Source organism: Pieris brassicae, chromosome Z, assembly GCF_905147105.1.
Source record: "Pieris brassicae chromosome Z, ilPieBrab1.1, whole genome shotgun sequence".
Lineage (NCBI taxonomy): Eukaryota > Metazoa > Arthropoda > Insecta > Lepidoptera > Pieridae > Pieris > Pieris brassicae.
Genome location: NC_059680.1, coordinates 8,905,227 through 8,918,314, shown reverse-complemented (window position 1 = coordinate 8,918,314; position 13,088 = coordinate 8,905,227). Strand labels below are relative to the sequence as shown.

Genomic DNA, 13,088 nt, shown 5'->3' with positions numbered 1-13,088 from the left:
GTTAATTGAGCACATATAAAGAAAATCTATTGGTGTACAGCCGGGGATCGAACTTAAAACCTCAGGGACAAAGTCGCACGTTGAAGCCACTACGCCAACACTGCTCAACAAATTCTTATATGTTTGGGAATTTAAGCTTTTATCGCAAACATTGCTTGTTTCTGTTAATTCAAAGTTCAAACATTTTGAATTATTCTATAGTACTGTTACGCCAAATTATAAATTTCAGAAGCGGTTTTTGCGTGTCTGTGGCGAGTAAAAGTCAGTTCCCATCACACGACCAATCCCACAAACTACAAGTTTGATATCTTTAAATTTTTACCTGGACGGGATCCAATGGTAAGTTCAATTAGGACAAACAGTTATTATATAGTTCATCATAGATGCTTGTGAATTTCCCACTTTCCGGCTTTGAATGTTATTGATTTTGGTATTAAGGCGGAACGTTAAAAGAGAGGCACTCCAAAGTTGAAACTCAGAAAAACGTGAAAAATATCTATTACCTTTGACCAGGACGAATTGTACAATGTAAAATGGACTTTAATACAAATCCAGAAAGATGATGTTAATATAATAATTCAAGTGAAGAATCTATTAGAAGTAATTACTAGAAAATTAATATTGCATGCAATATTCATTTCAATATAGGTCTTAAAAACAAAAGCGTGAAAATAATGTCGTTATATTATATATATCAAGTTGATTCATTTAAAGGATTCAAAATACTTTCTAGAACGAAAAACGCTATCATAGCGCTTGATGAACAATAAAGTGTATATTACAGGCTTACGATCCGCCAATTGAAATGCACTACGGGAGTAAAGCCGTGACGGGTCAGCACTTATTCGGAGTTCTAAGAATTGACTCAACATTTGCACCCCGTGTACTACCACGCCTGAAATTAGCCCTTAAGCTTTCCTGTTTTGAACTTAATGTCCACAACTCGATGCCAATAATAAACAGGTTTGATTTTATTTATCTATTTACAAACATTCTCTATTGTGACCAAAGTTAAAGTTATCCATAAATTACCTAAATAAACACTAAATTCATACATCGTATTCAAATTTCTACTCCACAAGACTTAAAAATCTTTATCGAAATTCACACTTATGGTCTCACCCATTGCAACAACTTAAATAGATTCTACCCTCATTTAGTTTAATAAACAATAAAATTAATAAACACCTAATAACAAACAACTTAACCAATTTCTTATTGACACTGGAAGAGTAGGATACAGGCTAGGCGTAGTTTAAACGCTAGTCCTCATAGAAGTATATTATGTTTAAGGTTATAAAAAAATGGTTTTCTCTTGTCTTAACAAGGCCACTTGTATTAAAAAAACGCTACAAGTGGGCCTCAGAATACTGTATCTTTTCCGTGACCACTTTCTTTTTATTTAAGCAAGTAGGTAGCTTTCGGTGTATGTCAAAATTCTCACAATTTTTATCCTTCACCGTACGAGTGTGTCAAATGGGCACATAGAAAAGTCCATTGGTGCATCAGGATTTGAACCTTCGACGTCAACATGAGAGTCGCATGTAGGCCACTACGCGTAGGGTGCTCCTTGCCCGTATAGTTCGATGCAAATGTTAAGATTACCTAGTTCGTATTCTAAATTTGTTTTCTACGCCTCATAACATAAAGCAGCCATAAAGTCTCATCATGACTCTAATGACCAATAAATTATCTTCAAATTATTGCAAAAACAGTTTTATACAGAACAAAATAAAAGTCTTAAATGCACTGTTTAGAGATTTCATTAATACATTACCATGTACAGACCGAGCCATAGACACAAAACCGAATCGAAACAGTCTTTATTTTCCAAATTCTAGTTTTATATTGGAACCACATTAAAATATCTTTGTCAATGCATAGTATGTAAATAGCCGGAATTCGCAAACATATTTTTTTCAGAGAGGCAAGACTTCTAGAAGGTTATTATGTGTCTCGCCCTTTATGTCGCAGTCATCGTGTTGCAAATGTACGCCTAACGGATACAGCTGCTTATTTATTCATCGCTTCGACACCGAAAGTCGTGTTTGACGCTGAATTGTCGTAAGTTTCCGACTAAAATCTCCTGCCTTTTGCTTTATCCTTTATTGTATCATAATGTATTATCTTCTTTCATAATCAATAATAATATTAAGATGTAATATGTTTATGTACATATTTTGTTTTTAACTAGCTTATCCCTTTGTTTACTTTTGATGTCTTTGTTTATTTTTTCTCGCGTGTAGTTTTCCAACCTTTTACCTGAAACTGGCATAAAGTTTAAAACTATTGCCATAATATAAAAAAAAATGTCGTAAGTTATTATTACTTTTTTATTTGATATTTATGACTCATACATGTAATATTAATAATTATATATATATATATATATATAACCTATGGTTTTAAAATTAATATTTTGTTGGAAGTTTTGAAAGGGCAGCGTTATCTTAAGGGAAAACTCTAGATTTATTAATATATATATATATATAATAATTATAAAAAGAAACTGTTACAATGTACATGGATGTTGTAATAAAAGGACTATTTAGTAAATACAATTTTTTTTGAGATTTTACAAATACAACATTTTGTCCGAAAGGAATATAATCTCGCACTAATATTGACGATCTGTATTTCAGAAGTGATATACTAAACAGTTCGACTGGTACTTTGGAGCCATTCTTGGAAGAATTTCGAGCCCAAGGCGTAATTTATTTAGAGCAAATGCCTCGCCTCAATGTACGAGCAGGAAAAATATCCATAGCGATGAATGTACCGCGTGTATACACTGTACGAGCGCTAATAGATGATTGGACCAATGCATACAATCAGGTGTGATAGTTTGCTATGTAAAATGTTCCTTAGAATGTATTAGTTTTTGTAAAAAAAATATTATTAACCACGTAATTTCTGCATACAATGCTGGAAAATAATTTCAAATTTAGTGCAGTATTTTTGTACCCTTTTAGCCACGAAAAATTTTTGTTATGAAAGCCGCTTCATAAGCAAATACAATTGGGCCTTCTTTTGAAAAGCAAATCCTGATTGATCTACGAGGCATAAATCAAGTGACAGGACGTTATATTTTTTCTAATGATGTAGAACAAAGTTCTATACTTCTAAAAACTCCGCCCAATATTTCCAATCACTGTCTCGTTTCACCAAAGCATAAACATTATTTGTCAGACGGAGACAAATGACTCCTTTTAGTATTTATTTGGCTTTATTATTGGTTTAATTGCAGAAATTCAAAAGCCACGTTAATATACACGCAAAACAGCCAGCCAGTCCCGTCGAAGCTTTAGACGGCCGTGTGGCGCTTTGGGTTCATAACCAATGTAGTGTAGCCTTAAGAATTGGACAAGAGACCACGAAAGAAGTCGTTCCAGTTGGACCTGGCGTGAGTCTTGCGTACAGGTAAGGTTTTTCGACAAAAATATTTGTATACTTTTAACACGTATATGTACACTTTTTATTCTTCATAACTAGTTTGCGTATTTATTGTATTTAAATTATTTACTTGAAATAACTAATTACTTAAATCGCGAATGGTTCAAACAATTACAAGCCTTCTAAGGGAATAATATTTTCTCTAGTTTCAGATTGAAATAGATTTGTTAAAATATTTGCTTTCTTCTCAACAGATGGCGCATTCCATTAGCTCCTAAAAAGCTACGTTTCGCTTTTGCTGGGCCATGTACGGATTGGCATTGGTCGAACAGTTAGTTTTATTTTAATATTGTCATATAATAATTATTATTATTCTCAAATTAGGAGATATCTAAAATATATGGAAAATATATTCTTGATCCGATGATGATGAACCATAGATCCGCACATGTCATGGTGTTATATAGGCTGTCTCAGTAAGAGTGCACTTTTTAAAATTTGAATATTTTTTTTTCATGCAAGTTGCAACTCTGAAATTTGACAGATGTCAACTGTGTTTATTCCGATTATTAAAAATGGAGCGCTTTCCGAAAGAACAACGCGTTATAATTATGAAAACTCATTACAAAAATGGGAAACGCTGAAACCGCTCGCAAACTTAGCCAATTTTTCAGCCGAGAAAGAGCTCCATTCGTAGAGTGGTAAAAAACTATGAAGAAAATGGATCAATTATGGATAATTAGAATACCTTGCGTCGACGTACCGGTCGGTGTTTTGAAAACATTGCTGCTGTAAACGAGAGTGTCGCCGAAAACCCGAAAACATCAATTCGACATCGTTCTCAATAAGGTCAAATTTCAATAAGCACTACGCAGCGAATTTTGATTAAAGACCTCCACCTTCATGCGTACAAGATTCAGTTAAATCAAGAGCTCAAACCTGCACTGAATTATTTGCATAAACCCGAAACAATTCCGAACTAATCGAAAAAAAAACGCCTCATCGCCACATCTCTGTGCAAGTCATGGAAAATTTCATGAAAAGCGTAATGGCCTGTCATTGAATCCGTAAGGATCATTTGCCGAATATTTTATTACATACTTAATCGGGACATGTCTTCTTTACAATACACTAAAAATATTACAACTCTGTCATACAATAATTGTTTTTATTTTGAAATGAAAAAGTGCACTCTTACTGAGACACCCTTTAGTACTGGTACACAATTACCGTACACAAAACCTAAACTATTAATCTAGTTAGGATGAACATTTTTATACATGTCATCGCGATCGCTAAAGAAGTATTCTAGAAAGTCAAACACAGCACGCATAAACAGTTCTTTTGAGAATCACAGACTACATATTTACATTTTTGTAATCAGGTATAGATTTTAAAGAGGGTTCCTGCAAGGTGGTTCTAGAAAACTTCTCTGAGGATGGACCCAGTGAAAAGGATGCTCAAGAAAAGACGACTGTAACGCTCTATGTGCGTGTAAAAAGTACGGGGGCGAGAAGGGATATGTTCTTGTCGGGTCGTGTGCGTCTAGTCAACGTTTTGAGGCAACCTCTTATGTATATGGTAATGTATTAAGCATAACAGAACCTTTAAACACACCTAGCTTTGGTTTTTTAATAAAAAATTATATTGTACTGTATTTTTTCTAATGTTGATACTGTTCCTATATTTATCCAATGTTAATTATTTGTCTTCTGTTATATGACTAAATTACTTGATTGGTTTTGTGCGTCAATATCTTAGGATGTGATTTCGAAACGAAACTGCACAAACTACGACTCCCGTATGTCAACAAATACGCTTTAGACAGTTTGCCCTATGTCAGAGTAGTACTGCTAGTAGATATTTGCGCGTATAATAAGGTTGGATAGTAATAACAAATGATTTGCACTCGGTATTTCATACGTGTTTAATAAATATAAAAATTATTTAGTTATGTAACAGACCCATTTTCCCTTACTTAATTGGCAAAGACAAAATATTATAAAATAAGTTTTGTTTGAAAAACTAAATAAAATCCGCTTAATGCAATTAGGCTCACTTGATAGTAAGTGGTACCGTAAATTGCGTATTCTGCTGGTAAGACAGCGTTCAAGTATGACGTCACGCAATTTTTGGAGCTTCTTGACACCCCCCCCCCCCCCCATGCATCGCGCCGTCACGTTCTCTGTATCCAATAGTAAAACGTTTCGTGAACAACCCCAGTGACTCTTTACATTTAAAACTAACCATTATGTGGTGTAAAGTACTGAAAAGTGGAAAATAATATCAATTACGCGTAATTCAATCCCCCCCCCCCCGCATCGTAACGTTTTACAAGAGGACCCCCCCTCAAAATTCGTCACGTAATACTTGAACGCTCCCTAAGCTGATATATGGAATTTAATTTCCGTGGTTAGTTTTATTATTCATAATGATTTTGTTTACGTGTAGGTCCGATATCGGAATATGACGGCTAACCCTTGGCAAACCATCACAGCTGGAGTTTTAAATCCTGAAACCGTTGGTCTCAGTGTTCTATGTGGCCCAGGACTTGCTTCTCTCAAGTAAGGAATGTGTATATATCTTTAACGTCATAATTATTAATGTTGCATTTCACAGTAAATTTTCCGTGTTTTGCATGTCAAAATCACTGCCTAAAGTAAAAAATAAAATAGCTTACAAGTCGTACAACTAAGCTTAATTGAAAATACACACAAATTTATCATATTATGTTTGAAATTTAGAGAAATAATTATTGTTTTTGAAACGAATGCATTTTATTTTTCTTTCAGAGTGAAATTAACAGCGGAGGAATCTGGTTGGTCCGGGGATATACCTGTGCAAGAATGTCGAAGAAGAAACTTGCAATGGCTTGTGAAAAGTAAATAAAACATTTATTTTAATTGCGTCGTCGCTCACACAAATATATTATTAATAATTCGATACGTTTTTAATTAGATTACTTGATATGTTCTAATTATGTAAATTTCCAGTTCCTCATCAAGGCGAAATCCCGTTTATAGCGGTGTGGTGCCGCGTAGTTCGAGGACGATCAGATGGACGATTTATCGCGACATTTTGGCCTTTATATATGCTGACTTCAGAACTACCACTGGATATGAATGTATGTATGCATTATAAATGATTAGGAAATTCACTAAATTTGTATTGTCGTCAGAATTTTAACCAAGTGATGCAAGGTTTTTTTTTTAATTTTTTTTTAGTTATATTTTGAGTAGATACCGATACGGTACAGTTGATGTTTTCCTTGATTAAGATATGTACTATTAGTGAGTTGAGGAATACTTAAATTAATAGAGAACATTATTTTTACTCTATTAACCATGTATGATATACATATTTTTTATGAACTTGACGTAATATTTATTTAAAAAAATAACAGCAATGAATTTGGAAGTAGTGCGTGCGACACTGCACTTTATTAATTCTCCCCTAAATATTTATTAATACAGTAGAGAGCGCCTGTGCCTGGTTTATTATTAAGAAGTCATTTCGAAGATTTAAGTAATCGCCACGCTTATGAAACGAGAAAGCTATAAGTGAGCAAATTGTACGGCATTAGCTCGTTCCCTTAATCTTTGGGTCCCTGATTTTTGTATCTGTTTTCTTGATTAATGTTCTTATAGACGTGTCCAGAAATAATTTTTGGTCTAGTGGCTTAAACGTGCGCCTCTTATGTCCGTTGAATCCCGGCTGTTACTAATAGATTTTTACTCTATCCTTAACAATTGTAACAATCGTAAACGTGTGTACTGAAGCCTGATCAGTTGCTTATTAAAAATCAATCAATAAATGTTCACGAAATAGGTACAGCAATTTGAGGCCATGAGGTTTTTGGATCAGTTTTTTTTTCTTGACATGCCGGTTGCCTCACGCTGCTTCACTGCTGAGTAGAACACTGGTTAAATCGCTTGTATCTTCAGCTAACATTATTGATCGTGTCAACACAGAAATAAATTTAATAATAATAGTATATTTTCTATAGATGACAATAACATCGGACTATAGTCCCGATGCAGATTCAAAGCCGCTGTATGTAAGGATGCAGACGGCTCCGGGTCGTGGAGCTTGTACGCATATATCGACTTATGGCAAGTCGACTGACAAGAATTTTATTTCTCTACAATATAGGTTTGTATAAAATAAGTTTCAATTCAGTTTTTGTCTCAATAAAGTTAAAGCTTTTGCTGTAAAATGTCTATATCCACGGAAAACGATAAAATCGCAATACGATAACAGAAATTAAAACATATATAATATAAAAGAATTTAGCTGTCGAAATTTGAAATTAATTTTTAATGATTTTTTTTTTGTTAAATAGGTCACCATTTTCTGGAAAAATAAAAAAAAAACTTCATGTTTTATTAAGAAAAACACTTTTTTAACGGATTGACGGTATTATTAATAATAATAAATAATAATAATCTTTATTTCTTCTCTCACATATACATACATAGCAGGTTATTATGATTAAACTAAGATCATAACATTTGGAAGTGTATGTGAGAGACTGGTCTCTGTAACAGGAGACCTGAGTGACAGATAGCCAGCCTCTCCACCACCGGACCGGAACACGTACAATCAGGTCATTGTCATAAGATACAATAGAAGAAAATAAGCAAGTGCTAAAGGAAAAAAAAATAGAAACGGAGTCGTAAAAATAAATTTGGTGTGTGTTTGTGTCTGTGTGTGTGCGCGCGTGTGTGTGTGTGTGTGCGCGTGCGTGTGTGTGTGTATGTGTGGGCGAGTGGGTGTGTTACAGAGTAACAGTTATTAAATCTTCTGTTTCATCATAACTCAACGTCTTCAGCCAATTAGTAACCATTTTTTTACATTCATATTTCGATAGTGGGTAAATGTTAATTTTTTCATTTAATTTATTATACAGGTAACAGCCTAGGAAACCAAAGAATCTTTGCGAGAAAGAAGTTGTCCATCGTGTAATACGACAGCAAACTTTATGTTTAATCCGCTTGTTTATATTTAATTCGGGGTCGTAACTAGTTTTATAATGTTGTTTTAAAACTGTGTTGAGAATAAATAATTGACGAATTGTTAACACATCGGCTAGGGCATAAAGCTCTTTAGTGGGAAAAAGAAACGGTAAGGAATGACTTACTTTTAACACTGCTCGTTGGGCTCTTTCAAGTTTTAGTAGATTGGTTTTGAAAGTACCTCCCCACACAGTGATACAATAGCTTAAAATTGACTGACATAAAGCCTGATATACTACTTTAACAATTCTATTGTCTGCTATAAGTCTTAAAGTTTTAAAGATGTAAATGAGTTTACGAGTTCTGCATGAGAGAAGATCCACGTGAGAATTAAAACTCAAGTTACTATCGATAACTACACCCAAATACTTAACACTATAGGCAATGGAGATGCTTTTGCAATGGCAGAGTTGATTTGAAGAGCAAGTATGGGCTGTGATAGAAAAATAATCATGAATGTGAGACGGAACGTTTTTAATAGAGAAGGGCATAAATTTTGTTTTATCAAAATTAAGCGTAAGGCCGTTGCCTCTCAACCATTCATTAACAAGGCCAAAACCAAACTGAGCAGAATTATACACCTCATAAAAACTTATAATTATTTACATATTTCTAAATTTTAAATTTTTTCCGACGTTTCGCGTGCTTTTCAGCGTGCGTGGTCACGGTGACTTAAATAATATTAGTAACGGTTAATAATAATACATGGCTTCAATCCGTTCAAAAAGTGTTTTTCTTAATGTGTATACAAAAGACAATAATTCATGTTTTATTAGTTTTCCTATATTTATTTCCTGTCGCAATCTGTTCAATGTTTCATATCAACCAGGATTTCCGTGACGGCTCATAATTTTTATTATATTCACGTTATAATGAATATAATAAGGGTAGAATAGTTTATTTTAAATTTAATTAGATTTTTTCAAATACATTCCGTTGTGTAATTAAGAGGTTTTTTTTCATACTACCGTTATTGTTTTAATATAAGTTAAATGTAAATTTAGGGACTTCGAGTATCAGGTGACGAAAAATGAACTAGAACTGCGCTACGAGAACTCTAATTCACCTGTTTTTGAGGAACACCCACCCGTACAGACTGTTGATGAACACCTTGATGCAATCAAACAATGGTATAGTTCTTATCGTAAGATATATATTTGATTTTATTCTTTCATTTAGAAAAGAATATCTAATCTACTTAATACCTATTAACATGATATTCTATTCTATATATACGTGTTCAGAATGATCTATATCTAAAAAAGTACTGAACCGATATTGATGAAACCTTAACTATACCTTAAGATGTAATATTATTTACAATGTCATATATATAGTTAGTTTATTTAAGTTGATTTAAAACACGATTTTACTTTTTCACGTAAGATTGTTTTTGTTTAAACTGAAATTGCATTTATTAACTTCCTTCTTGTCGATATCGAAGTCTCTCTTATACCATCATACAGGAAAGAAAGTGTAGAAATGTATAGTTATATAACAAAAAATTATACAGATTTTAAATGACAATACGATAGTTTATATTTTTTTATTATTTTGGTAATTATCATAGGTTGAGCAGATCCGGCCTTGATGCCAAATCGACGTGGCCACACACATTGGTTAGAAACCATTGGGCTGGTGCTTGGAAACCAGCGTTATTGCAACCCAAAACCGCTATAAATGTATGTTAAAATTTAATATTTTATGTATAATAAAAATTATATTGTACTACATTGGTGTAGTACCATAATAACAGATTTGTACAAAAACAAACCTTTATAAAACACTGCAACATTCGTATGTAGAAATTTGTACTTACAATAAATTATAAAAAAAATTAGAAGCAGTTCAACCCTATAAAGGTCTTGCCGTCTTGATTTTTATTTTATGTACAAGTGGATTTTTTAGTTTTTAGAACAGGGAGCTAACGGGCAGTAGGCTCCCCTGATATTAAGTGATACGCCCATGGTCACTCTCAATGGGCTCGCGAGTGCTGTTTCTTTTTTGTAATAGCCTACCTCTGAACGAGGTTTGTCCCAGGTCCGTAGAACGAACTAGCTAGTTCGTAGCTAGCTTGAAGACTGATGGAGGATTTTTTATTAGTAATAAAAGTTTTCACTTATTTTGACTTAATTCAAATGTTTCTATTGATTTCTTATTGGGCCAATTTATTACAGTAGCGAGTTCGTTGGCCGCCTTTTAAAAAAACACGATGTCAAGCGTTCTATAGATTTTTTTGAATGCCCTTCAGGGATGATGTTGAGGGTAGCACGTTGAAGCCACTGGGCCAACACTGCTCTATTTGGGTGTAACCCATGTTTTTCCACACTCTCTTTTAACTCACTTTGCGTGTGTTAAAAAACGTACAACTCTAAGCTGTTTCAAAGTTCAATTCCCGTGATTAACTAAATAATACTTTGTGTTACGGCTTTTATTCCATAGCAAATAGTATTCGTTGTTTTTTTTTTAGGTTTGCTATGTACCTGTACGTGTGGGTGGTGGTTGTTCGCTAGAATTGCGATTGTTACCTCAAGTCTTGTTCGCGAATGCGTCGACAATCCCCTTAACTTTACGATCACATGATGGGGCGCCGGTTTGCAAGATTGAACCCGGCGTGGCAATTGCGGCTTCTAACAATATAATTGATGTAAGTGAATTTTATTAAAATGTAATAGACCTTTTTTCCCCCAAAATGAGATTTGTGAATATTATATTATTTGTTCTAAATGTGTTTAAAAACTACAAACGAAAAGATAAGGACCATAAGCGTCTATTTCATAGATACACTTTACTAAAATAAATTTTTGTTTTATCGTTAACCCACTAGGACAATAGATGCGTCATCTAATGGTATCTGTAATGGAGCCTTATCATAATGTTTAAGGTTACTTAATTCCGCTACACCTAAAAAAAATCTTTCATATGTTCAAAAACTTAGTAAATAATTACTTAACAAAAAAAATTATAACGAGTGATTGAGAATGTATATTTCTGGCAGAAACCATTCTACATGTCTATCGAAATGGGCCGAGAAACTTTTGTGAGCACAAAATTTGAAGTGCATTGTAAAATTCCCGGACGATATGAAGAGCCTTCGCCTAAACATATATGGTTGGATCGTCCCACGCGCTGCGCAATACACTGCAATCACAAAGTAAGTAACCGTACGTATACGTCTAAGTATACGAAACCTGTATTATTAAACAAAAATATTAGCGCTACAACCTTTTCGTGATCATTTTCTTTTTCAAATAGTCAATTAGGTGATCATCCTTCTGTAATCTAAGGTTTCCTCACGATGTGTACGAGTGAGTGTTAAATGCACACATGAAATCCATTGGCCACAGCCGGGAATAGAACCCACGGCCTTAGGGATGAGAGTCGCACGCTGGAGCCACTAGGCCATTTTTACAAAGTAAAATATACGTGCACGAAAACTCGTATTAAAATTTCTCATTGAAGAACAAATGGTGTTGTGTGTTTTTTTTAGTTAATTATTATTTATTATACTAGTTGTCCTCCATTGTTCGGCGTTATGTAGGTCGTAACTATATAGCCTATCTACATGAATTCTAAACATTCCATTTTAAAATGAAAGCGTTCTATCAAACAATGAAATGGAACGGAAAGTCGTGCATCGTTCCATTTCCAAAAATTATTAGATTCAATAAATATAATGAATTGACTTTATTATACGTTAAACGGAAATACATTTTAAATAAAATTTCAGCAACACATTCTCATTCATTTAAATATTTAAGTAAATATAAATAACGGTGATAGGCTCAGAAAATTATTTGATTTTATAAATATAGGGAATGGACTGTATTATACGTTAAACGGAAATACATTTTAAATAAAATTTCAGTAATACAGTCTCATTCATTTTAATATTTAAGTAAATATAAATAACGGTGATAGGCTCCGAAATTTAACCCGCTTAATAACTTTAAAGATGGGCAGTTAAAGACCAAATTTCTTCTGAAAGATCGTTCTTATCTGTTAAACTTAACTGTTTGAGGGTTTTTATATTCGTTGCATAATAAAGTTAATTAGATTACGTTTATTATTAAATGTATGTATATTTTCAGGTAGCACTTTTATCTTTGACACTTGAGATAGAGGAGTCAATGTATGTGTTTGGAATAACATCGTCGTTTGCCTTTCGAAACTTACTTAAAATGGAGCTTTTTGTAAGTAAATAAATATATGTATATAGCTTAATATTTCCCTTATTTCACTCATTGTTCTTTTGAAGGTGTCGACCATTGCAGTACCAAAAGAAATAGAAGTTTCTGTTCTTCGGCCAAAGGGTTACAAAGTAATACATCCAGCACTAGAAGACAGGTAGATGGAATATGTTATTATAGAATGATACAAGATATTGAGTACTCAGAAAAGTAATTTAATATAAATACATATTATTTAGACCGGATATTAAAGAAACGATGAACTGATTTTACTTAGACTTGTCTTTGGTTAACATAGCTTTTACACATTGAATGAACACAATTTTTTAAACCGGATTAAAGCTCCTCCTAATCCTGTTAAAGAATTGTTTTCTTTCGATACTTAGACTGTTCCTGTTGAATGAATGATAAATCATAGAATGTGCCAGTCTCTGAAATTACCTACTCGAGGATTTCTAGAATTTTAAGGACAACGGACGAAACAAGAAAT

General features: G+C 33.4%; 1 protein-coding gene across 5 annotated transcripts in view; it reads left to right on the top strand.

Annotated features, from left to right (window-relative positions):
* LOC123719001 (vacuolar protein sorting-associated protein 13B) overlaps positions 1-13,088 on the top strand; it is a 60,513-nt gene that overhangs the window by 33,904 nt on the left and 13,521 nt on the right. For all 5 annotated transcript variants that reach the window (XM_045676058.1, XM_045676057.1, XM_045676060.1 and 2 more), the window contains exons 51-67: positions 230-339; positions 785-963; positions 1,924-2,064; positions 2,643-2,835; positions 3,248-3,420; positions 3,648-3,724; positions 4,778-4,974; positions 5,845-5,957; positions 6,186-6,274; positions 6,387-6,517; positions 7,400-7,545; positions 9,413-9,538; positions 9,979-10,090; positions 10,879-11,055; positions 11,407-11,562; positions 12,500-12,601; positions 12,667-12,755. In XM_045676058.1, the coding sequence (XP_045532014.1) occupies positions 230-339; positions 785-963; positions 1,924-2,064; positions 2,643-2,835; positions 3,248-3,420; positions 3,648-3,724; positions 4,778-4,974; positions 5,845-5,957; positions 6,186-6,274; positions 6,387-6,517; positions 7,400-7,545; positions 9,413-9,538; positions 9,979-10,090; positions 10,879-11,055; positions 11,407-11,562; positions 12,500-12,601; positions 12,667-12,755 (2,311 nt within the window). The remainder of the gene's footprint in view (positions 1-229; positions 340-784; positions 964-1,923; positions 2,065-2,642; positions 2,836-3,247; positions 3,421-3,647; positions 3,725-4,777; positions 4,975-5,844; positions 5,958-6,185; positions 6,275-6,386; positions 6,518-7,399; positions 7,546-9,412; positions 9,539-9,978; positions 10,091-10,878; positions 11,056-11,406; positions 11,563-12,499; positions 12,602-12,666; positions 12,756-13,088) is intronic.